Genomic DNA, 25814 nt, shown 5'->3' on the forward strand with positions numbered 1-25814 from the left:
TTGTGGCCCTGTCATGCCCGCTAGCGAGAGAGAATTTTCCTCACGGGCAAACCATCAATCTCCAATTTGGAGACTCCCTGGCATACTACCCAGGTCCACATGGTCCTACATTCTGGATGCCTATATTCCTACACTCTGCCCCTGTGTTAGTGTGCCAGGGCTGCCATAACAAAGTGCCACAAACTGAGTGGCTTAAACCACAGACATGCATTCTGTCACAGTACCGGAGGCCCCAAATCAAGGTGTGGGCAAAGTTGGTTTCTTATGAGGGCTGTCAGGGGAGGGTCGGTCCAGGTCTGTTCTTCCTCCGAGCTCATTCATCAGCTAAGCTGTTCGTGGCTGGTCTTTTGGTAACGAACTGATTTCCATTCGTTCTCGTCCAGCAGAGCTGGTGTGGCTTTCTTATCAGCCAGCTGGTGTAGCCTCACTTCTAGTGTCTCATTAGGTTTCTGCCCATACCTATCTCTAATGTCTCCTTTCCTGCTCCTTATAAGAAGGGACCTCAGTATATCTCCAAGGAACTGACTGCCCTTGATGACCAGGAAATATTTTATCTATGGTCACAGCCACTTGTCCAAGCAAAGTGGTTTCAATTTTCTGGCAATGCAGAAGAGTAAGGAACAACCACAAAACACTTTTTAAAAACGTTATGGGACCCTCTCCCCTTTGACTCTAAACACCAATACAGCTAACTCAGCAGGGGTCTCAAGAACAATGGTCAAAGACCCTTTTCCCCTTGTCACTAAACACGTCAGCAACCCCATCTGCTACTGCCTGCCAGGATTCTGTTCCTTACTTACCTCGATAGTCGCTTGTGGGGTCTTGTTGTCTTTTCCAAAAGGATCTTGTGACCTTATCAGCTTTGGGGAGGAAGGAGTTAAAAGCCCCATGGAGTCAGTCTTCAGGAGCAGGGAGCAACACTTACATCAGGAACATACTGCTTTGTAACTGGTAAAAGACAGCAGTTTTTCTTTGCCTGCCAGAGGGTTCAGTGTTGTCACTCCACAACATTGTCTCTAGAAACCGCTCGACCAGCTGACCACCTTGGGGCTTACCAGTCACTCCTTGCTAATCAACACATCATCGTACAGTGAAAACTGTGGCCATCAGAGGAATTTTCCTAACACTTTAGGAATGCGCACAATTAAACATTTCATTACTGGGTTCACATTTTTGCAACAATATGTAGGAGAGATGGACTCAGGCTTCTCACTCCCAGAATCACTTTCCCTTTTGTTCTCTCCTCACTGCAATTCTTGCCCCAAACATAGACCAAAGGGTTTAACACAGGCACTTCAGGAATTCCTGGTGCCTGGAAGCTCAGGGAATGCAGGCTTGGGGAGGGGAGGCAGGGGAGCTCCACCAGAAAGCACAGCTTTGCACTTACTTTCAGTTTTCAGTGGCCACTTATAGACAAAATAGATAGGACTGTAGGAAGATCCCGACCCCACTGCACTGCCAGTCGTATTGCTCCTAACCTGACCTGCACAACCCCCAGTGGGAAGACCTCCCCCCCACACACACACACACACTTGGCCACATCACATGCTACTAGATCACGGGTAATTGATTTATCTCCTACCCGGACACATGGCCCAGGTCTCTAAACGAGCATTGGAACGTTACCAGTCCCCTTGATGAACACCAAATGTGTCAAGTTCACCCATTAGACAAGGCAAAGTCAAGGTCTAACGGATTCTCCCTGAAAAGCCACAATGCCATATTTAGATTTAGACAGTTTATTATGTGTATAGAGATTGAAAGAAGAATAAGCCAAAGGCGCCAGTTCCACCGGATCTTTAGCTCACCCACGCAAAAGGACAACCCGAAACAAAAAGGGCCAGATAACTGCAATGCAAGTTGTGGGGTACTCCATTGTTGAGGAGCCCTTTCTAGGCTGCAGTGAGACCGTTTTATATTCTGCAGCTCTTTTCTGATGGGGTTGGGGCAGAAAACCCACGTTCCATCAGAACCCACAAAGCATGAGAAACTGATGCATGACAACCTCCTAGGGGACGTAGGGAGGCGAGTGCAAGGTGACTTCAAGGCAGCTCCGTGCAGGCATCCAGTCTAATAGCGTTCTGGGGAGGACCTAGGGTGTTAAGCTTGCAGACTCAGGGAAGGCTGGCTTCAAGCCTTTGTGGATATGGATACATGCAGGTTGGGAAGGTGCCATGGCAGAGCTATTACCCAACAGAGTGACAAAGGCTGTTAGTGTTGGGCTGGACCTAGAACAAAATCTACTGCCAACTATTCCCTGACCCCTCAACTGAACTGCCAGCTGTGGATGACTGAGCTGAGATAAAAACATATGACAAGGAGACGGACACTTTTTTTTCCTATAAAAATACCCTTGTTTTTAAAAAATCGCATAAATATGAGTTACATGCTAATTATTTGTGCTTACATACCACATTTATGAGAAAGTGTCATTTTGACTTAGTTGAAATAACTTGCAGATGTCATACGTGTTTATTGTTGAGAAATCAGCAAATGTAAAGACACAAAAAGAAAACCCAGATCTTCCATACTCCTAGCATCCTGCCCATGTCAAAATGCCTTGTATACATAGCTGCTTGATACACATTTGTGAAATGAGTCCATAAAAATACACATGGTCTTGGGGGTAAGGAAGCATTGTCCCTGCGGGCTTGTCCTTGGGGAATAGATTTCCACACTCTCCATGTGTCATCTACATATATATGTTTTTAAAAATGAAAGCATACCATATATTCTCTTTTGTAACTGGTCATTTACTAAAAAACAAATATGAATTTTTTTCTGTATCAGTAAACACTTCCATCATATTTTTTATTAGGGGTGGGGTACAGGACTTTATTGGGGAACAGTGTGTACTTCCAGGACTTTTTTTCCCCAAGTCAAGTTGTTGTCCTTTCAATCTTAGTTGTGGAGGGTGCCATTCAGCTTCAAGTTGTCCTTTCAGTCTTAGTTGTGGAGGGCGCAGCTCAGCTCCAGGTCCAGTTGCCGTTGCTAGTTGCAGGGGGCGCAGCCCACCATCCCTTGCGGGAGATTGAACTGGCAACATTGTGGTTGAGAGGACTTGCTCCAACTAACTGAGCCATCCCGGAGGCAACTCAGCTCAAGGTGCTGTGTTCAATCTTAGTTGCAGGGGGCGCTGCCCACCATCTCTTGCGGGACTCAAGGAGTTGAACCAGCAACCTTGTGGTTGAGAGCCCACTGGCCCATGTGGGAATCGAACCGACAGCCTTCGGAGTTAGGAGCACGGAGCTCTAACCACCTGAGCCACCGGGCTGGCCCCACCATCATATTTTTTAATGAATGAGTTTAACACTCTCCCTCACTGGTGCTTCACCTGACTAAGGACAGCTCTCCTATTCATCCTGGAGAGTATCCTTAGGGAGCTGTGTTCTGCGAAGTGGTGCATAGACAGGACCTATCTGGGAACCTTGGGGCTTACTAACTGGCTCAGGTTACGGCCTAATGGTAGGCGTACAGACACAGCACATATCTCTCAGCAAGTATCCCAGTGTCTTTCTAAAATAAGTTCTTACATAAATAGATCCTTGTTAGGTTCCACCAAGTAAACTAACTGAGAAGAGGAATACAAAGGAAAAGGGAAGAAAGCATGACCTAGGCGAAGGGGGAAATGTCCCAGAAACCTCCAAGCTGACAGGCGGGAAGTGGTACCAGAGACTTCGGATTCCAGGCAAGAAGCTAGTACCCGAGTAAATGGTTATTGATCTAGTCTTTTGAAATATGACATTTTTGTTTTTTGATTCCAAGATCATGGTAGAAATTTTGAAAAACAAATCAAAGAAGAAAATAAACTATTTGTAAACTGTGACTCAGAGATAACCCCTGTTAGCATTTTTAGTAAAAAATGTGACATGTAATTAATTTTACTCGAACTTAACAGAAGGAAAAGAAACCAAACTTCAGATAAATGTTTCTTCAAAATGAGATATTATTTCTTAAAAAGAGTCCTCTAAAATTACACAATTAAGAGACCTATTAAGAGGTTAGACTTATTGCAGAGGTTCTCAGCCTGGGGTGATTTTACCCCCATGGGGATATTTTGGAAATGGCTGGATAAATTTGTGGTTGTCACAACTCGGGGGCGGGGGGGGGGGAGTGAGGTGCTAGTGGGTAAAGACCAGGGATGCTGGTAAACACCCTACTATGCATAGGACGTTCCCCACAACAAAGAATCATCCAGCCCCCAAATCAACAGTGCCATGAAACACCCTGAGTTCCTGCACAGTTGTATTTAAATAGAACATAGTTTCAAAGGGCCCAAGTTTGTTTCTAGTAAGACATAGTCAGTTTTCTCGAGGATCGGCAGAGGAAGTGGTAGAAAGCATGGCCTCCAGGCAGGTGGTCTGAGTTTGAACTGTGACTCTAACCACTTCCCAGTAAAGTGACCTGTGCCATCTCTTTGGGCCTCAGTTTCCTCATCCACGAAATTGCCGTAATGTTAAACTTCGTATATCATGCTGCTGTAGTGAGGACTGAATGAGATAATATAATAAATAAAATGCTTGGAACACTGTCTGGTTTACGCTAAGCTACATGGAAATATTTGCAATTATTGTTGTTAATAATACTTGATATTAATACCTAAAATAAGCCAATGAGAAAACACAAAGTAAGCTTCCTTTTAAGATAATCCTCCTAAGGAATCCAGTAGACAAAAATAGACATATAATAGGGCAACCAGTTAGCTCAGTTAATTAGAGCATGTTGCTCTTAACAACAAGGTCGCTGGTTCGATCCCCCATGGGCCACTGTGAGCTGTGCCCTCCACAACTAGATTGAGGCAACTGCTTGACTTGGAGCTGATGGGTCCTGGAAAAACACACTTAAAATACATAAAAGTTTTTTAAAAATAGACATATAAGTAAAGTATTTTTTTTAAATGGAAACTTTCTAAGACCCACTGCTAAGACCCACTCTCTAAGACCCACTTCTAAATCTAAGGAGTATATGCATGAACTCAGCAAAGCTTTCCTGTTTTCTGGAATTACCTCATCAGTGGTGGGTGACATCATTTCAGAAAACACTTTCTTTTTTCCCCCTTTAGATTTAAGAAATTTGAATGCATTCTTATAGTTCAAAACTCAAAACCATGAAACAAGGTCTGCATCACACAGTCTCACTCCCAGGGGTGTCCCCTCCCCGAGGTAATCACTTTAATTAGTTTCTGATGCAACAAACCACTATTTCTCTATAAAAGCAAACGCGAATGCTATGTATTATTATTTAGCCCCTCTTTCTTAGACAAACGATATCATAATTTTTCACTTGGCAATCTTGGCTATCTTTCCATATTACAGTCTTTCTTTTCATTAATTAGTACACAAGGAGCTTCTTTATTCTCTTTTAAGGTGACACAGTATTCTATTATGTAGATATTCCATACTTTGCTTATAAATCTGTTTGTAGTTTTTACAGATATTAACAAATTATCCTCCATGTAGGTTTGTGTTGTTTTTGACGCCCACCGGTAATGTATGGTATGTCTGTTTCTCTCCAGGAATCTCTGTAGTTTACAATCAACTATTCAAAAATCATCTCACACTGGCAGGCATTACTGGGAGGTAGAAGTGGAAACAAGCCTAAATGGACATTGGGGGCTTGTCAAGGCTGCCTTCCTAGGAAATGGAAGAATGAGCTGTTAGTTCGGGGTGGATTCTGGGCAGTTGGGTAACATACTGATGGCAATCATGCTACATTGATCCTAGGAGAATCCAGTTTTTAATGCCAATAATAAGACCCAGGAAGACGTGTTTTTCTAGACTGTGAGTTGGGTGAAATATCCTTCCATAATTAGAACGATAGATCTCTATAATTTTGATGTCTCTTTTACAGAAGCCCTTTGGCCCTAATGCCTTTATTAGAGCATCTTCTGATCCTCTTAAAATCTCTTTAGTAACAGGTTGTGAAAGATGAAGTACCTGGGAAACCACTGTGTTTCATTTTCTTTTAGTTTGTAGGTGTAAATAAGCCAGTAAATTTAGTCTCAATATTTGTGGATTTTTTTTTAAGTTTTACCTCCCCCAAACCACAATATGTTTATTTTCTCCTTCATTTTCCACAAGTATAAAAACATCATAGCAATGTCAATTTCATAGGTGTTATGGGTATCAATTTTCAAGTGCTTTAGCAATTCTAAGAGAAAATATTTGCGAATTACGCTACTTAACGCAACTAATACTTTTTTGTTTAAAAAATATTCACACCACAGAGTTGACTTCATATTTGGATTCTGACTTTCTCATGCAACTTCTTGTTTTTCCCGGAGTTTCTAATTGTGTTCCTTTTTCTTTGTTGATTACATGAGATATTTATCTTCATCTCATTTGTTATATTTTATTGTCAACTTGTAGATGACAGCAAGCTGCAATAGATTTAAATGCTTCTATGAAGGAGCCATACGCATACCTACCAAAGGGCGTAGTTTTCTAAAACCCTGGACCCCAAATATTTACACCTCAATATACCCCAGTTTGCCACATATCCCATTTTTCCAAAATCCCGTTCCTCCAAGGACCTCAATTTCCCCCGGTTCCACCAGCTATATTACTCAACATTCTAACTCCTGTGTGCCCGCCTCCCTTTTCCCCCCCAGTATTCTCCTTTTGGAGCTATAGGCCATCCCTGGGCCTGCCTCCTACACAGTGTGATTTTGCCCAGCCCATTTGCTGGAGGGTGGCCGTCAGACACCTCCTATCTTCTCTCCAGGAAGTGCCTGCCTGGCTGGGTCATGGTTATTCAGCTTTGGTTGAACCCCACAGGTGCTGAGCAAGGCCAAGTACGGTCCAATATGGATAACCCGCGTAGGGCCCAAGACCCATGTGAACCTGGCCAGTGCCCCACTCCTGGAGAAAGTGATGCGGCAAGAGGGCAAGTACCCAATACGGAACGACATGGATCTATGGAAGGAACACCGGGACCAGGAGGGCCTGGAATATGGCCCCTTCACCATGTGAGCTGGGGCCTGAAGGGATCGGAACAGGGCCCCCAGGACAGTGGCACTGGGCAGCTGGTAGATAACGGGCAGGGTAGGATCTCCCTGCATTCTCTGAACCTGATAGTCAGTCTAGAAAGCAGTGGTTGGATGGGCTGAAGCCCAGGGACCATTCATTGCCTTTTCCACTAATATACACATATTGTATGACTTTGGACAAATGAATAATTTCCCTTTACATATGAGAAACCTTACGTTTCTCATAGGTAAAATGGGAAGTTTGGACTAGAGTATCTTCAACGTGACTCTAGGACCTTTCCAGCTCCATTATTCTACATGATGGTTGAAAATATACTGGCTCAAATCATGAGGGGACATATCTGTTTATAGTTGAAGAAAACATCATCACCATATTAGTTGGGGGGACTCAATTTAATTTTTAAAATAGTTCCCAAATTATGTATTGTATAGTTGTTGTTGGATATAAGTTCCATGGATGCTGTCCACATACAGAGGTAGGTGTAGGTTTCAGTCTTCAAGTTCTATCTCGTACTTAGAAAAGTTAAGATTATTTTGGCCGTGACAAATTGAAGGATGGGCTGAGTCTGTTATATACCCGTATGCCAATTGAGGTAAATAATTGAGAATCACTGGTGATAAACCATTCCCAATGCCACGGGTTGTGATTGGATATATGACGGACTTTTTTTTTTTGCTATAGTATGTTAACAGAGCTCCAAGAACAATGAATAGCTTTTTCTTTTCCCTAATTGCTTGATGTCCATGTCTTAGTTATTTCTTAAGGGATTAAAGTGGATCCTGATGGTGGCAATAGTAGCGACAACACAAAAAACTATGTGTTTATGACATGCCAGGCATCGGGCTAGTCTTGTTAGTACATTCATTACTTTATTTTATCCTCACAACACACCAATGAAGGAGATATAGTATTATTATTCCCATTTTATAGATGAAGAAACTGAGGCCTAGAGAGGTTTTTGCATCACTTGCCAGAGGTGACACAATGAGAGAGTGGTGGACTAGATCTCTGATTCTGGAATTCAAGAACTTAACTGCCTTGACACTTTGGGAAAGGAAACAAACTCTTTCATTTCATCTGTCTTTGATGCCTATACACTCATTCTCCCATTGCACGGTTTTCTTTCTTCTTTTCTGGTTCCTTCACAGGTGGACAGTTTCAGAACTTAACAATTCCTGGGCCCTTTATTCAAAGTTCTGGGAAGAGACTAGAGAATGACTTTTCTTCAAGAACTCGATGTCAGACCCTGAAGGCAAGATTTGGGTCTCAGGCCTTTTGCCAAGTCAGGTCACCTGAGACTTGAAGGCTCAGGTTTAGATTTGGAGCTGAATATTATGTACATGTCTTTGTCATCTACTTATACTTTTTCACTCTAAAGCCAGTTTCCTAAATACATTATACCATATATTAAATATATGTATTGAAAATCTATTTTTCTAGATTATGATAATAAGGTTTTTTTTTGTTGTTGTTTTAACATACATATTTTTAAATCTCATTTTATGAAGCCTTGTTTCCCCAAGAAATATTTTATCAACCACAGAAATTCTCTCATTTAAGTTCTTCAAATCTGATTCCTACTGTTGGAGAGTTTTATTCCTGGAGAAGTACCAATAACCTGGTTCCGATAAATGGATCTATTCTAGTTTTCATTTATTTTTCAGCAACACTTTTAGTTTATCTTTTTGCAGGTTTCCCCCAGTATAATAAAGAAAACTTCTGGGGTTTGAGGTTCCTTTAAATAAATAATTTATAAAAATAAAAAATCTGATTCTTGACTTAAGACTTTTTAATGTTTTTCTTTTTAAAATACTTGATTGGTTTTTAAAATCCAAAAGTCATATTTACTGTAAAAGTTCCAATAATAAAATATTGTCTCCCTGCTTACCACTCCCATCCCACTCCCTTCTAAGGAATCCTGACAGCTTGATATGTATCCTTCTGTCCTTCATGTAGAAACACACAAATATGCATATGGATATATAGGGTTTCCTCTCTTATTCTTAAATCCTGACCATATTGTACCTATTATTCTGTAACTAGCTTATAAAAACTGGACCTGTCCCAGCTTGCTTAGGAAAGGTAACAGGTTTGGGGGACAGTTGAGAGTGGGGGCAGCCCCTGAACATTAAGCCCCCCTCCATGGGAAGCATGCAGCCACTGACGTGAGCTTCCCTGCCTAACCGAAATGGGGACCGAGCCACCTACTGGATGGCTGTGGCGAGAGGTCTGGGGCATCAGCCAGGTGCTCCCTGTCCCCTTGGCCTGCTGAGCTAAGAAGAGCATGAAGGTCAGGGATCTGAGCACCCCAGGAACCCTAACTTTCACCCCTTTCATTCCTCATCCTCCACACAGAGGGACTGCAACTACTCCAGCTCCTTCTCATTCCACATCCAGAAGATCCTGAAGTTATATCATTCTAAGAGAACCATGGTCAACATTCATTAAGCCTTTATCACGTGCCAGGCACTGATCTAAGCATTTTAATTACCTGAACAACCCTACCGTAATAGGCACTCTTATTATTCCTAGTCTACAGAAGGGGAAACTGAGGCACGGGGGAGTTCAGCCAGTATTCATCATGCCTGTGATTTGCCCCTAGGAAATCTGATTCTAGATGCCCACCGTAACCACTCATACTCTGCAGTAGTGAGATTCTGAAGTTGTGATTCAAAGATTCTGTCCTTTGAAGGTTGGGTCATTCTATTAATTTAAGATCTAGGAGTTTGAGATTTTCCTAGACTCTGTGGGGGTCTCAGGGTGGGAAGGTGCCCTCTACTCCACCCCCCATCAGATATTTACATTTGTGCTGCCCCTTTATTCCCTGCAGGGAAGGACAGCGCTGGTACCAGCTGCGCCAGGTTCTGAACCAGCGCATGCTAAAGCCAGCCGAGGCGGCGCTCTACACAGATGTTCTAAATGAGGTGATTGACAGCTTCATGACGAGACTGAAACAGCAGCGGGCGGAGAGTGCTTCTGGGGACCTGGTGCCTGACATGGCTCACTCTTTCTACTACTTTGCCTTGGAAGGTACCTGTTGGGAGAGGGGCTGGGTGGGCAGGGGTTGGGGGTAGGTTGTGTTCACCCTCCTCAAAGCCCCCTGGGTTCTGTGTGCCATGGCACTGCCTTCTGTGATGGCCTCTGTGCCCTGCCAGCTATTTGCTACATCCTGTTTGAGAAACGTATTGGCTGCCTGGAACCCTCCATCCCCCAGGACACTGCGGTCTTCGTCAGATCTGTTGGGCTCATGTTCCAGAACTCACTCTATGCCACCTTCCTCCCCAAGTGGACCCGTCCCGTGCTGCCCTTCTGGGGGCGATACCTGGATGGCTGGAACACCATCTTCTCTTTTGGTGAGGATTCCAAGGAAGGAAGTTGGGGGATAAGTCCCAGGGTCGATACACTAATAGTCTCTCCCAAAACCTTTACCCTCATGCTACCAGCTGTCAGAACGGCTCTTGGTTCTTGGAGATCAGGACTTTTAACCTTGTCTTCCCCCACTCTCCATTGTCCCTGTAGGGAAGAAGCTAATTGATGAGAAACTCAAGGAGATAGAGACCCAGCTACAGACAAGGGGTCCAGATGGGGTCCAGATATCTGGCTACCTGCACTTCTTGCTGACCAGCGGACAGCTCAGTCCTGATGAGGCCATGGGCAGCCTCCCGGAGCTGCTCATGGCTGGAGTAGACACGGTGCGTGGGGAGGGCTGGCGAGGAGACCAGGGCTCCAAGCTCCCATCCTGAGCCAGTTCCCCAGTACCCCCCCACCTGAACCTGACCTGCATCCCTCCAGATCCCTACCTCTCTTTATGTATCATGGATGTTGATCTAGAAGGATAATGGGAAGGGGGTCTGTAACGCAGGGACTCAGCTCCCGCTCCCCATATAAGAACACAGGACATGGCGAGGCCAAAAAGGAACAACGATGGAGCCACAGATAGGGGAGTCACACCACTATATTCTCGCTGCCGGCTGGGTTGGAGACACAGGAAGCAGGAGCCACATGATCTGCGCTCTGCCGTCCGCTTCTCTGCCAACCAACCGACTCCCTTGCCAGCTCAGCCACGGCAGCTATATCGGTGGCCAATGGCTAACTGGTCACAGCTGATGGCCATCTACTACCCGAGCCAGCACCTTTCCACGTGAGGCCGAGAGCCTGGAAACTGCTCTCTGGGACTCTGTCCCCACAGGGTCATTCAGTCCAACAGAGGTAGGCAGGGATTGTCTTTTTGTAAGAGGGATTCCTTCTGTCACCTCCTGGAGTCTCTCGGACAGCTGGGAAGTTTCATCTCACATCTAATCCAAGTCTCTCGTGCTGTACTGTAAGTGGAGAGTTGAAGAGCTTATCCACAAGCATCTTCTTGGAGGATCTCTTTCCAGTCTCTTTGGTTGTGTTGGCTTTCTCTCTGTTACAGTCTCCTCTGTTGTGAGAATGCAATTCCCCATCGATGGTTCTCGGCCCACTGTGGAGTCGCGTTTAGCACGGAGGTCCCACGCACTCCCGTCTTAGTCTGACATACTTGTGCAAGTTCATGTTTCTCCCACGTGTTGCACGCACCCACTCACCTGGCTCTTTCCTAGAACTCCCTCCTCACTCCATCTCTCACTCTGCCTTCCAGACGTCCAACACGCTGACGTGGGCCCTGTACCATCTTTCAAAAAGCCCAGAGATCCAGGCGGCCTTGCATGAGGAGGTAGTGGGCGTGGTGCCAGCCGGGCAGGTCCCGCAGCACAAGGACTTTGCCCACATGCCCCTCCTGAAAGCTGTGCTGAAGGAGACCCTGCGGTAGGCTGCTGTTCCCGGGAGCACAGGGTCTGTGTGCGTGGGAGGACGCAGGCGTGGGGAGTGGGGGTAGTGGGCTGAGGTGAGGGCTGAGATGGGAAGAGGGGCCTGGGGCACGAGTGAGGGGGGATCTCAGGGGCGGGTGCTCTGCCCCGCCTTGGATGCAGAGACAGGCCTGCACCTCCTTTTCCCTGCAGCCTCTACCCTGTGGTCCCCATCAACTCCCGCGTCATTACGGAAAAAGAAATCGAAGTTGGTGGTTTCCTCTTCCCCAAGAACGTGAGTGGGGCGAGAAAGCCGGGATTCCCAGGGGTGCCCCATAGCCCTAAGCTGATACGCTGCCCCTTCTTTCTCTGCAGACCCAGTTTGTGTTCTGCCACTATGTGGTATCCCGGGACCCCAGCATCTTCCCTGAGCCAGAGAGCTTCCAGCCCCACCGCTGGCTGAAGAAAAGTCAGCCTGATACCCTCGGGGTCCAACACCCATTCGGCTCCGTGCCCTTCGGCTATGGCATTCGGAGTTGCCTGGGCCGTAGGATTGCAGAGCTGGAGATGCAGCTGCTGTTGGCAAGGGTGAGTGGGGAGAGGCAGGAGGTGTGTGGGCCAGAGAGCGGGGAAGCAAGTCGTGGAGAGGAAAGGAAGGGAGGTACAGGGTGGGAGCGTGCAGAGGAGGGCAGTGGATGGAGCTCACAGACTGTAACAGTCCCGTATGCGTTTGCCTCCCAGCTGATCCAGCAGTATGAGGTGGCACTGGCCCCTGAGACAGGGGAGGTGAAGAGTGTGGCCCGCATTGTCCTGGTTCCCCATAAGAAGGTGGGCCTGCGTTTCCTGCAGAGACAGGGCTGAGTGGGGCCCTTGCCACCCTAGAGGCCCGGCCCTGGCATAGTAAGTAGTTCCTGGCCACTGCTGGGTCTCAGATGAGGAGGGCAAAACGGGTGTTCCCAGATGCCAAAGGCTGGAGAAGCTCCGTGCATCTCCCATAGAACCCTGAGCTTTTGCCACTTTTATCATTTTTCATATCTCCGCTTTGGATAAAAGGCCACGCCCTTGTCACATTACTATCCTTGGGGAAAATATACAATAAAGGAACTTTTGTTGATAATTGGAGACCTTTGTCATTTTTTCTGACGACCCAGAAGCCAACCCCCTTTTTGTGTTGGAGGAACACACTCTCCCCACTTAGGAATCTTGGTGGGAGGCAGAGTCTCCTCCCTCCATGGTAACCGAGAACACCATATGCTTTCCCAGACCTCATGGAGAGGCCTGGGCTTCACCTGGCATTGGCTGAGACCCCGCCCACGTAGGAGCTGCAGAGACTCCTCGGGGGCACTGAGAGCAGCACCCCCTTTTGAACAGATAGTGCTTAGATGGAGGCAGTGAGGTGCTGCACAAATTGTTGGAAGAGCTCTAGGCGAGGCCTACAGGAATGATTCCTAGGACATCACCAGAGCACCCAGCCTGGGGAGCACCACGTAGCCCACACTTGGGAGGCTGGGTTGGGAGCTACTCCATGTCTCCCAGGTCTGTGCTGGAGGGAAAAAAAAAAAGGATGCCCTCCCTGCTCCTGCCTCTTAATACCCATGAAACCAGTGGTCTCTGGGCTTGGACCTCTGTTAATGCCTCCAGACTGCCCCTGGCGCAGAAATAGCAGGAACAGCAAAAGCATGGCCTCTGCCTCACTACCTCCTCCCAAATCTTTCTCCCGTACATCTGAGAGGTGGAACTTAGGTTCCACCTGAAACTCTAGCCGCAAGACAGTCAGGGATTGTAGTTTTCAGTTTCCAAGCCTCTTTAATACCAAAAGCCAACTAGCAGAAAAGTGCATTGGCATTGAAATCCGGGCTACCATATCACAAGCGTGAGAAATCAGTGAGTCCCAAGTTCATAAATCTCTGTCCCAGTTGTAAATTTCTGCTGACTCATAGAAAACTAGTCAAGTTTCTTATGTCTATGGGGATTTGAGTTTGAGCCCATTAAAAAAAAAGCATGTAATTATCCTGATTAAAATCCTTTAGCAGCTCCCCTAGCACTCAGGCAACGTCCAAAGTCCTTACTGGGGCTTAGAAGACTCATGTTGTGGCACCCTGCCCTCCACACTCCCCCTTCACCCTCCCTACCCAGATACTCTTTCCATGGCTGAGCCCAAATTCCTTGTATTTCCCCGAGCACATTATGCTCCTTGTGGCCTCCATACTTTGTACTTGATATCCCCTGCCTTGGAACGTCTTCTTGACCAACTGTCATGTCATCCCAGAGAACTTACTTTTCCTTAGGACTCAGCTCAAATGTCACTGCCTCTGCAAAGCCTTCCTTGACCTCTCTGGGTGAGCATGAGAAAAAAGCTTGGGCTTTTTCCTGTTCCCCCTCCCCTTACAGAACTGAGCATTCAGCTGTTCATCTTGTTATAGACCTGACTTGTGTCCCCGACCAGCTGGAAACCTCCTGGAGGGCACAAATCAAGCTCCTTTCAGTTTGGACCCCAATGTCCAACTCTGTGTCTAGCACTGAGGAGGTGATCAGTCAATGTTTGTTGAGTGAAAAGAGATTGGGTTTGCAGGAAAGGGAAGGAGAGGGAGAGAATACTGAGCTTTCCATATTGAGAAGAGAATCCTGGAGAGAATTGGAAGGAATTCCTGATGATAAAGGCATGGGTCTCGACCCTACCTGTGTAGGGGTTCACCTGTGAGAGCGCCTTATAAATGTAGAGGGGGGGGTTGGGTGCAGAGGGTACCAGGATCTCTGCCACCATGTCAAACAAAGCGGAAATCTGCCTTTCCCAGTGTACTGCTCCTACAGACCACCAGGGCTGAGCTGTCCAAGCCACGTGAACCCCTCAGTGCTGGCGCCTGGGTGGGGGGAAGCTGGGTTGTGTGATGTGGCGTGGGGTTGGATTTTGTAGCACCTGTCCAAGAGTGTCAGCGTTCATGATCTGCAGCTCAGCTAATGAATGTGTAGGCTAATTTCCCATTCAAGTCTATGAAGAGCTCGTATATTGGATAGAATATTATTCAGCTGTAAAAAAGCAATGAGGTACTGATTCATGCTACGTCATGGATGAACCTTAAAAACATTATGCTAATGAAGGAAACCAGACACAAAAGATCACAGCTTGTATGATTCCATTGACATGAAATGTCCAGAATAGGCAAATCCATAGGGACAGAAAGTAGATTTGTGGTTGCCAGAAGCTGAGGGGAAGGGACAATGGGGAGTGATTGTTCACAGATATGGTGTTTCTTTTGGATGGTAACTATGTTATGGAATTAGGTAGTGGTGATGGTTGCACAAGTCTGAATATATTAAGTACCTCTGAATTGTACACTTTGAAAGAGTGAATTTTTTTTAAATTAAAGTTTATTGGGGTGACAATGGTTAGTAAAGTTACCTAGATTTCAGGTGTACAATTCTGTATTACGTCATCTATATATCACATTGTATAAGAGTGAATTTAAATGCTATGTGAATTACATCTCAATTGAAAAATAAAAATCTATGAAGGTGAGTTCGCAGAAATAGCTGCCTATGTAAGCAATCCCTCTGGAGGCACCACAGAAGGTCTGAGGCAGCTCTGTGCTGCTGGCCATCGATAGGGCCCAAAACCCAACCTCCAACGGAGATCAGAAATGCAGAGCCCGAACAAGACCTAAGCCGTTTGGTGACATAATGATGTCCTTGGGAGGTTTCATGAAAGAGCAGCCTGTATTCCCTCACACTTTGGTGGGGTGTAGGCACAGCCTCAGAGACTGCCCCCCAAAAGTTTGTGCCGTCAGTGACAAGTGGACATTGCGTTGTACAAGATGTCAGAGCCAAAGAGCTATTAACACAGCTATGAAATTTTGCTCATAGACATAGCTCTGGGAAGAAGAATAGAATCAAAGACTTCTACCCTGAACAGAGAAAAACAAAACAAAACACAGCATGGCCAAAGAGGTTTTCTCTTGATCCTAGAGGCTCTTTTTTTTTTTAATTTCTAAAATATTTTTTATTGACATAGAATATTCCTGAAGAAAAATGCATATACCATAAGTATACATGAAGTTCTTTTGCTTTTCCTGGGGATTGAAAACGGTCTCAGTCGGTTTAGATTCCATCACAATGCCTGGACAAGACTTATTTAACATAAATGAAAAAACTTACTTTCTTTGACAGTGACTCCTCCAAACACATATGATAGCTATAGGATGGATGTGATGGAATAGCTGGGCTCTTTCCCTTGCAACTTTCTCCCTGGTGGGTGAAAAGCATCAGCTCTCGTTTGAGGGTTGGCACAAAGCCCAACAGTGGCCGGTGACGGGGCACACGTCCAGGGTCTGGGGTCTCAGAGACTCTGGGCTGCTCCCACAGTGTAGGGATGTCACAGGATAACCCACCCCAAGCTGACTCTATAAGAAAAGAAGAACAGTAGGACCTAGCATAACTGCAGAAGAGTAAACATTAATTCAGCACGGAAGATACACCTTTGACTGAAAGAAAGTTCTTCCTGGGGGAAGCACTGCTGGATCCTCAGGATGGTGGGCCCAGGAGGGGAGACACTTATCTGCTGTCAGGGCGCTTTCCTCGGGCTGCCCTTTCACCTGAAGCCTGTGCTGTGACCTCTGGTGATCGGGTCATACACAGCAACAGGGCACGGCCCCCCAAAGATGACCCTGCTTCACTTTCCCTAGAGCCAGCGCAGCTACAGGCAGCCTGCCCCAGGCTCCTCAAGGACACTATCACTTGAGTGAGCAAGCCCCCCCCATTCCATCCTCCCACTTGAGCCCAAGATGGGGGACTTTCCCAAGTAGGGCCAGAGCCGAGCCAGCGCCTGACCGGTGGGTTAGAGCAAAACCTGACATGGAAGCTGAGACTCTAGGAGAAAATGCCTTCGTTTACTGCCTGACCCATCAAGCACGAGTGTCTCCACGCTGCTGCTCTGTGAGGTCAGTGGGGTCAGAGTATACCCGAAACATTTTAGCCTCCCTCTCCCCACTAGACAGCTAGACCTGCAGTATCCGTGGCCACGGGGGAGGGGTGACAGCAGAAGATCGGTCTTGGCGTGGAATTTCAAAAGCCTGACCCTCAAGGTGGGTAGCAAGAACTGAAGACACACACGGTGGATTTGGGAGAATATATGACGTGTTAAAGAAAACAGACCCCTCTTTTCCCCTCTGGGTAAAGATTCCACAGGCTGGTGGGAGTTGGGTAAGTAAAAAGTGCAAACATTTCTGGGGTCCCTGAGAAGGAGCTGTGTCCAAAGGAGGGGAGAGAATGACATACCCCAGAGGTAATAAGGATAGTAGAACCCTGGGCCCCATATTTCCTGGGTAGAGGCTGGGAAAACAGCAAGGCCCAGAGTAGAATAGGCCACTTGCTGTCCATCTCAGAAGATGGGCTTGGGACAGCCCCCCAGATCTTCCTGAAGCCCGAAAGGGTACAGGGCCAGGAGCTAGAATATCCTTATGCCCCAAGAGCAGGCAGGTCCAAAGGGGCTTTTTGGTAAGGGGTGAGGCACCACCTAGCAGGGCCCATGCCCACCGATGACCAACCAAGTGATAACCAGATGGAACAGGGATGTTTTAGCAGGTGCTGGGGTGGATGAATGATGCTGAGGAACAAAGCTTTACACTACTGAAAGCCTCCCCCTCCTCACTGAACTTAACCCCTGGAAAAGATGACAGTGGAACCCCAAACTCACTGAGATTAATTTCTATCACTTAGTAAAATGGGCTTCATAATAGAAATTACATTCAGTGTTAGAAAAATATAGTGATGTCTCTTGCAGATTAGAGTTTATGGAGTGAGTTGTACCTACTATGTAAGTAGCTAATATTTTCTTTATGCTTTTGTTATAAAGGATGAAAAACTCACAAAAGAAAGGCACCAAAGAAACGCCACTTGCAGCGCTTGCCAATTACAGATTTTCCTTCTTGTCTTTGAATTCAGAAAGTGCAGGGATCTTGCCACAAGTTCAGGTCAAATGACTAGCATTTTCTGAGTGAAACTTATAAAATGTAAGTTCATGGCTTGTTCTTTTTCTTTTTGTTTTCTCGATCGTTCATCCTTAGTTTTCTCAGTACAGGGCCATCACTGGGGACTGAGAACACTGCTGGTGAGAGCTGAGGACAAGAATGGAGGAAGAACCCCTCTCCAACGGGCTGCTCTACAAAAAACTGCTACGCCCCCAGCAGGGAATGACAGTGCAGGCAGAGTAGGAGAGCTGTGGCAAAGTTGTGAGAACCATTCCCACAGTTCCTATGGAGGAAGAACAGCGGGGACTTCCAGGAGCTGGGACACGAGTGGCAGGTAGTCCAAAAGCCGAGGAATCCAGAGACTAAACCCATTGGGCCGAGTGTTCGCCACCCCACTGGTACTAGTGATGACCCAGGTGGGGGAAAGTGATGTGGGTAGACATGGAACAGTCGGCCATGGGGTAATCCCGTGCCTCTGGTTCAAGGACCTCTAGGCTTGACTCAGCTGTCGTCCTTAATTTCATCGTCCCGTAATGCACTGGGCATTCCCGAGGGCATCTGGGAGCATAGGCAGGGCAAAGGCAATTAGGGAGGGCTGGAGAAACCTGTGAATAAAAGAGAAGGAAGATGGTGACTAAATGGGGAGGATGGTCGCCTTTCCAATAGGGAATCCCTCAGTCTTGTTATCCACAGCCAAGTAGGTGGAATCCGTGCCCCCACCCTTCTGCGAATGCACTACCTGGGAAACGTCGGAGATCATATCAAATACACTGAGAGGAGGGCCTAGGTAGAAGCTGCCTCCTTTTAGCCTTAGTTCTTACTGAGCAGGGAAATTCCTTTCGACAAAGGTTTATTAACTTGCTTCCTTCCAGTAGGCGAATTCCAAGCAGGTGGGAATTGAATTGTGAGACCACAGGTCAGTCTCCCCAGAACAGCTAATGTCAAATCACACTGCCCCTGCCTTTACCCTGGCCCCCTGCAACCCTCCTATGGGGGCCTCCAGGACCTCCACTGAGAATGGAACAAAGTGGTGGCCCCACAGTGAATCCCGAACCTCATAGTTTTCAGGGGGCTGCTCCGTTATGAGCTGGGCCAGCCCATCCTCAGGGTGCCTCAATCTGAGATCTGAGAGCCAAGTGAGGCCAAGGGGCTGGCGCTGTGGCCAATGGCCCAGGGCAGAGCCTACCTGAACCAGAGCTGCACCAGCTAAAGGGTGTGGGGAAAGATGAAGGCCAAGTCCCCTGGCTCCCTTCAGTGACTTCGGGTGAGGAAGGTGGCATGGCGTGAGGATTCGGATCTTCTCAGGCACTGAGGGTGTCCAGGCCAGCAGGGCTGAGTACCAGTGCCTGAAGGATGTCGGACAGGGACACCACGCCCAGGAGATGCTGGGTCTCATCCACTAGCACCAACCGATGTACCTGCGGGTCCACAGGGGTTCAGTAAGAGTGCAGAGCCATGTGGCTACGGCAGCAACAAGGTGGGCACCAAGAATGAGGGCCACAGCTTCACATCACTGGGGGAGCAAGGCAGTGTCTCGTAGAAACCAGGCAGGGGTGGTTCTGATCTCTCTGGGGGGATTAGATGGCTGCGGCCCATGGCACAAGGACCCCATGGGCAGGACCCATTGCAGGCCCATGTGGACACCAAGAGCTTGGCCATGAGATGGGAAGACAGGGCAGATGCCTGAGCGGGGAGAGCGGGAGCCACTCATGAGAAGGACCGTGAGGTTGGGAGCATGTATGACAGGCACCTGCTCGCGGACAATGCGGTCAATGACTTCTCCCAAGCTCTCCTCAGGCAGGCAGGAAAGGACGCCCTCCAGACACAGTGTCCTTTGCCTCAGCGCTTCTCCCACGCTCATGTCTAGGTGGTTGTAGGTTTGTTGGGCAGCGAGGTGCTGGGTAGAGAGGGCAGTACTGCTCTCACTCACCCCCGCCACCCGGCGCGAGCCCCACAGATGTCGTCTCCTACACACCTGTCGAGTTCCCCCTGGTCCACCGATGCCTGTGATTCTCACACCCACAGCCTCCCTGCGGCACCGCCAGCTCCCCTCCATTCCCCACAGACACTTACCACCACATCGAAGCGGGAGTACAGGCCCACAACCTGACCTGCAGGGGTGGCGTGTGGGATGAGAGAAAGACAGGGAAGAGATTCAGATCAGAGCGGGGGTGCTGGGCAAGCCCTGGGGGGTGTTTTTGGAATGAAGGAACTTGCCATTCCCCACCCCCACCCCCAGACTACTGGCTTATAATGAAGCAGCAGGCTGCTACTGTCAGAACCCACAGGTCAAACAGCATTACAGAGAGAGAGAGACAGAGAGAGAACCTGACGTCGTGTCTCCTGATGTGACACAATGTGAGTACCTGGCATCTCCTATGAAGTATTCTAGCCTCAAATGGATAGCCTGAACCTGATTAAGACTTAAATCTAATTTCTGGTTTACGGGAAACAGGAATAGAGGAACAAGGTACAGGCCACCTGGAGAAAGCACACAGACAAATCTGGAGGTGGGACATTCTATAGGACAACTGACCCAGGCTTTTCATCATCGGTGTCATGAAAATTGAGTGGGGAGTGAACTGTTTCAGATTAAGAGACTTAAGGGTCAAAAGAAGCAGATGCGAGGTATAGACCTTAACTGAACCTGGTCTGAACAAATCAACTGTTAACAAGTATATTATTGGGGGAAACTGGGAAATGAGGATTAGGATTGGATATTAGATAATATGAATAAACTAGAGTTTTGTAAGATGACATAGGAAATACACTTATTTTAAGAGATATAGACTGACGTGTTTAGGGGTAACATGACAGGGTCTATAGTTTAAATTACTTCAAAAAAAAAAAGGAAAGGAAAAGAACTGATAATGGCACTATGTTAACAGTATTGAATTCAGGCAATGGTCATGTGGGATTCATTATATAGTTTTTTCTACCATGTTTATACTTTTGAAATTTTTCATAATCAAAAATAAGTTAAAATACTTCTTGATCTCTAGCTTCATTGTGACGATTTTAACCTTGAAATCATTTACAACTATGGTTTACCCAAGAAATGATCATGTAATTCCTCTGACCCTTTTCCAGAGTAAGAAATTGAGGTCTGGCTGGGTCCCGTGGCCTATTTTAGGATGAATTAAAATGAAAAACCCTCTTTTACTGGTTCCTCTCACCATGCTCATTGTATTGCACACGATCCTTTTAAATCATCCTAGGAAGTCAGAGAATGGGTATTGTTAAGATTCCCACTTTTCACATGAGGAAACTGAGGCACAGAGAAGTTAAGTAACGGGTCCAAGGCTCAAAGCAGGCAGAGACTTCTAACCCGGACTCCACCCTGGGCCCGGAGCTGATGCCACAGTGACCGCGCCCTCAGTGTCCTGCCCCAGCCTGAGCCCCGGCCTGGGTATGGATACCAGCTTCGTTGAGCACAGGCAGAGCAGACACGCGCCGGTCCACAAAGATTTCCAGTGCGGTCAGGATGGGTGCCGTTTCCAGCACCACAGCCACGTCTCGGAATGTGCCAATGCCCAAATCTTGGATGGTTCGGGAGAGGAAGGAAGGCCGCGGCAGCAGGGCACCCTGGTTGGGTTGGCGACAGGTGGTGCGATAAGGATGGTGCAGCCCCGAGGGCTCCCAGCTGCCCCCTCCTCAATCCCTAGGGTTGAAGACTTCTTAGCCCCCCAGATCACCCCCCACCCCGGGGCTGTCATAGTCTCACAAAAATGTGCAGGAACTTGAGGAGCCGCTTGTGTGTGATGATATGGAGCACGTCGCCTGAGACCGGGTCCAGGACAGGCAGGCGGTGGATCCGGTTCTTGATGAGGGTGTAGACGGCTTCAAACAGGCTGCGGAGGTGGGAGCAGTGAGCCTGAGGCAGCCTGGGACAGACATCCTTCACCCCAGCCCCCTAGAAGGGAGGACAGGGGGCCAAGGCTGCCTGTGGGCCGTGGTGACCAGGTGGGTGTTTGGGGAAGCTTACCTGTCGTTAGGAGAGATGGAGACCAGAGGCTTGAAGGCGCCTTGAAGGTAGATCTCTGCAGGGAAAGTGGAGTCAGGGAAGGGAGCTGGCCGCCCTGCCTCCCCCTGCCGTCCCCCAGGCCCCCGGGACTCCCTGTCATCCTTCCTCCGCTCCCCATTCTGTCCCTCAGGTCCTTGGCCTCATGCTCACTCACACACCCTCCGTCCCTTTCCCGTCCCCTCGGCCCGCTCACCCCTCCACGTCTCAATCTTATGTTCTTCAATCTCATGGATCTGCACCTAGAGACGTAGACAGGACTCCAGAAGTCAAAGCGGGGCCCCAAGGGCACCAGGCTCCCTGAATTCCCTCCCCCCAGCCCAGAGGGGTGCCCTCGGGGGGCCGCTCACTCCTCACCAGGGGGGACCTGTAATAGCGATGCAGCACCAGGATGAAGTCCGTGATGGTCAGCATCCCTGCAGAGTTGAGGGGGATACAGGAGTGTGGGCCTGGGGCCTTGAGGTGGGAGGCAGGTTGAGGGGTCGGACTCCCCTCCCCCACCCTGCCAGTGTCCTAGTACTGAGACACGAATGGGAATTGTGGGAAGAGGGGAGTAGGGCAGCCTCTTCTGTGCCTGAGACATGGGGTGCTCCCTTGTTCCCTCTATTCCTCTCCTCCCCCTCTACACACCCATTTCTATTCTCCTAATTTCTTCCATTCCCTTTCCTCTTTTCCTACTAGCATCTATGACCTGAGACCACAGGGCAGTAGGGCTGGGGGGGGGTGTCAGCTGGTCACAACTCTTTCACAGATGGAGAAATTGAACACAGAACCACCTCACAAGGTCCCTCCTTTCCCTTCCCCACCACCTCTGCCTCCCAGCCCCTCCTTACCCACAAAGCTCTGCTTCTTGCTGTCCCACAGAGGGGCTGCACGGACACCATTGGCCACCAGGGCAAAGAAGGCCTTTTTGATCTAGGACCAGGGAGAACAGTGGACAGGTAAGTTCCTCGTGGTCCTTCATTGGTCCCCTGTCCCAGCCAGGGTCTCTCGATGGTGCTTTCCTCCACACGAGTAGCCTGCCTTTCTCATGCCATGCACACACCAGACATTACCCTGTTGGGACATTTGCTACAGAGATAAGGCTGTTGGTGGACAGAGACACTGACCTGACCCCCTCACCAGGCACAGCAGGATGTAACTCAGTGTTTCTATTCAGAAGTCATATATGTACAGACACACATAGTATAATTTTGCTAATCTAAGTACCAGAGGTATAATTATTTACATAACATTTACAAAATATTTTTCTCTAAATACATCTTGCATTGACTCATTTTGGCCTCATCCTAAGCGATGCTATCTAAACATGCTGGTTGTATTTTTCTAATACATGTCAAAATAAATGCAAAGCGACTAACATAAATATATGCGTTCATGTCACTAGAATCAAGTCATGTCCTGTGGACGACACACATATTATGCTTTGGGAAACATTGCTCTCCTATACGTGATGATAGGGATGGAACCATAGGCATGTTGTAGCTCAGCCTAATGGAAGAGCAGGGTCCAGAGCTCATCCTATTTATCTGGTACCGAGAGTCCCCTGTGCTTTGTCCTAAGCCATTCTGCAATGTCTTCCACGTAGTTCAGGGCTCACAAAGTGTTCCCATCTATCCTGGGCTGTCCCAGGAATCCTCCGAAACTCGCAGGGCAAAGCAAGCATTCCTATCCCCATTTTAGAGATGAGAGAGGTAAAGTGCTGGACCCAAGATCTTACAGATACTAAGTGTCAGAGCTGTGATGACAGCTGGGGCGTGCTCACAGAGAGCAGTAGCCCTCCCGCACTGGTCTCCGTGGTGCTAAGAAGGAATTCTGGAAGGGGACTTGCAGGGGAGCCTGGCCTACCAGGGTGTCCTGGAGGGTGTGAGCAGTGGTTGCAGCCCCGCGAGGATGGAGGTGAGCAAAGCCGTGGCCTCACCTCCAGCGTGGTGTCGAAGATGACCAGCTTGGAGCTGGTTGCCATGGCATCGTAGCAGGTGTGCTTCTGCATGAAGTGCATGTAGACCTGGGCCTCCGGCTTCTGCAGCTCGTCGTCCCAGCCCTGCCTAGGTAGTGGGGCCTGAGGGGACGGGCATGGAGCAGGCCTCTCCTCCACCAGGCCAAGCTCGTACCTGCAGGCTGCTGGGACTGAGAACTCTTTGCCCAGCTCCAGATGGTCTGTGCTGGAGCTAGCAGCTGAGGCTGTACACTCAGTGGGGGGGATATCCCACTCTGTTAGTGGGCTGTCCACCCCAGCCAAAGGAGCAGCATGGGCCAAGGGTGTTTCCTTGGGGAATGTGGCCTCCAGCCCAATGGACTCAGTAGCTGGCCTGGATTGGGGACCTGTTTGGGGGGAGAGGATAGTAATTCCATCTTCCAAAGCACTGTATCATCTGCTGTCTCAGTTTAGCCTCACAGCAGCTTCAGAACGCCTGGATCTTGTGGGCCCCATTTTGTAGATGAGAAAGCTGAGTCTCAGGGAGTCACACAAGACAATGGCTCTGTCCTGAGTAACCCTTATTGGATTCCTGATTCTTCAATGCAGTTGTCCTTTCCAATGTGGGGAGACTGAGGCTACAAGATGAGGGTTGGGTCTAACATTGTGTAATGAAGGGATCAAGGGGAGAGCCCGGGCCCCAGGCTCTGGGACTCCCCAACGTCCCCACCCCCGCCCCTGCCCACCCCCTTACTTCCCACCCCTCCCCACTCCCGTCTCATCAGAGCTGGCCTTGGCCTCACCTTTATCTTCCCCCGGGCCTGGCAGCTCCTCTTCCTCCACAGCCTCCTGCCTTGTCCATCTTGAGGCCTTGGCCCCCCGTTTCCCACGGCTCCTTTTTGAGCTGGTGGTCATGGGCAGTGATGACCATGAAGTGCTATTTTCTTGCTCTAGGAAGCTCATCTCTGGAAGGGGGAATGGGGCCTGTTTGGTTAATAGGGAGTAACATAACAAAATCAATGACAATGTTATTAATAATAAAATTTAATATTTGCAAGCTTCCAAAAATTTTTCTCCAACATTTTTCTTATTCAAACCTCATAACAATTTTATAAAGGAGACATTATTACTATCCCTAGTTTACTAATGAGGGACCTGAGATCAGAGAGGTTAAGCAATTTCCCACAGATCACACAGCCATTAAGTGATAAAGTCAGAACTAGGGTCTAAGTCCTCTTTCTCTTCTTTTGAAAGAGGAAGGAGGAGGTGAGGAAAAGGAGAAAGAAGAAACAAAGAGGAACAAAGAAAGAAAAGGGGAGGAAGACAAAAGCCAGGCTATTGGAGTGGGTGAAGTTGGGGGTCCAGAGAGGTGGGGGACAAAGGAAGTGAGAAAAGAGGTTGGGCACATGGGGGGGGCGCCCCACCTACCTTGATGCTTGGGTCCCAGAGGGCTGCTCCAGGATGGATTCTGTGGGGAGAAAGGGTCTGAAGTGGTGGGGAAAATGCCCTCCATTCTGAAACACAGATCCTTCCCTTGCCACTGCATGACGAGAGCACATACACACACACGCTTCACAAACACACACATACATATAGAAACACATAAACACCCACCCCACAAACACATGTAAACACACACCCCCTTACCCAAACATTGACACACACTCAAACCATTCCCAGACAAAGAACCACATACACTCACGTCCACAAAGAATATATACACACAGACACCCATGTGCTCATGTACACAGAGAAAATCCAGGTCACACACACGCACACACGCACACAGTGTGGTTTGCTCTCAGTCCCCTGGCCTCAGCTGTCCCAGCTCACTGCGTCCCCAGAACCCCTGTACCCTGCGCAGTTCGGGCTCCATGCGGCCAACCAGACCAACAGAGAGCAAGTGTGTGACACTCGCACTATTCTGGGCCCAGCCCCTGGCACCCTGCCCTCCGGGATCAGATTCTCACTGGGTGTTAGGCATTGGGGAGGGAGGAATCCACCCACTCAGCAGCCTGGGGGCAGGGTGGGGAGGAAAGGGGCAACCTGGGATCTTGACTTCTGGTCCTGGGCTGCCTGCTGGGTCTCTGCAGACAAGCGGGAAGAACTCTCCCTCCGGCAGGGGAGGTGGCTTGGAAGACTGTGGGGGCACTGGGG

The 25814-nt window shown here is 48.4% G+C and overlaps 2 protein-coding genes across 6 annotated transcripts in view; one reads left to right on the forward strand and one right to left on the reverse strand.

Moving 5' to 3' along the window:
- The window catches only part of CYP27A1 (cytochrome P450 family 27 subfamily A member 1), a 30804-nt gene extending 17928 nt beyond the window's left edge, over positions 1 to 12876 (forward strand). For both annotated transcript variants that reach the window (XM_081051408.1, XM_081051409.1), the window contains exons 3-10: positions 6777 to 6967; positions 9820 to 10019; positions 10145 to 10342; positions 10509 to 10681; positions 11608 to 11774; positions 11969 to 12050; positions 12131 to 12343; positions 12497 to 12876. In XM_081051408.1, coding sequence (XP_080907534.1) covers positions 6777 to 6967; positions 9820 to 10019; positions 10145 to 10342; positions 10509 to 10681; positions 11608 to 11774; positions 11969 to 12050; positions 12131 to 12343; positions 12497 to 12616 — 1344 coding nt within the window. In that variant the 3' untranslated portion in view covers positions 12617 to 12876. The remainder of the gene's footprint in view (positions 1 to 6776; positions 6968 to 9819; positions 10020 to 10144; positions 10343 to 10508; positions 10682 to 11607; positions 11775 to 11968; positions 12051 to 12130; positions 12344 to 12496) is intronic.
- Positions 12877 to 15724: 2848 nt separating this feature from the next.
- Positions 15725 to 25561, reverse strand: PRKAG3 (protein kinase AMP-activated non-catalytic subunit gamma 3). 4 transcript variants are annotated; one of them, XM_081051410.1, is made up of 14 exons: positions 25513 to 25561; positions 25086 to 25125; positions 24461 to 24622; positions 23661 to 24064; positions 22573 to 22654; positions 22097 to 22155; positions 21936 to 21981; positions 21704 to 21758; positions 21443 to 21569; positions 21138 to 21303; positions 19792 to 19829; positions 19469 to 19615; positions 18905 to 19136; positions 15725 to 18323 (listed from the first exon to the last, which is right to left on the reverse strand). In XM_081051410.1, the coding sequence occupies exons 1-13, from the start codon at positions 25531 to 25533 to the stop codon at positions 19020 to 19022; spliced, it is 1464 nt and encodes a 487-aa protein (XP_080907536.1). In that variant the 5' UTR covers positions 25534 to 25561; the 3' UTR covers positions 15725 to 18323; positions 18905 to 19019. The 4 variants fall into 4 exon arrangements, with proteins under 4 accessions (XP_080907536.1, XP_080907537.1, XP_080907539.1 ...); XM_081051411.1 differs by having other exon boundaries at positions 24461 to 24641; positions 25513 to 25545; XM_081051413.1 differs by lacking the exon at positions 25513 to 25561 and adding an exon at positions 25443 to 25497 and having other exon boundaries at positions 24461 to 24641.
- Between the last annotated feature and the right edge of the window lie 253 nt (positions 25562 to 25814).

The sequence above is a fragment of the Rhinolophus hipposideros genome (genome assembly GCF_964194185.1).
Source record: "Rhinolophus hipposideros genome assembly, chromosome: 6".
Classification (NCBI taxonomy): Eukaryota; Metazoa; Chordata; class Mammalia; order Chiroptera; family Rhinolophidae; genus Rhinolophus; species Rhinolophus hipposideros.

Bases quoted from the DNA above. Each gene is read 5' to 3' on its own strand.
- PRKAG3 (XM_081051410.1), bottom strand. From the start codon at position 25,533: ATGGAGCCCGAACTGCGCAGG. The intron at 22,156-22,572 runs GTAAGGAGGGGC...TCAACTCTGCAG, and splicing joins CAAGAAGCAGAGCTTTGTGG to GGATGCTGACCATCACGGAC. The intron at 19,616-19,791 runs GTAAGTGTCTGT...CTCTCTACCCAG, and splicing joins ACTCCCGCTTCGATGTGGTG to CACCTCGCTGCCCAACAAAC.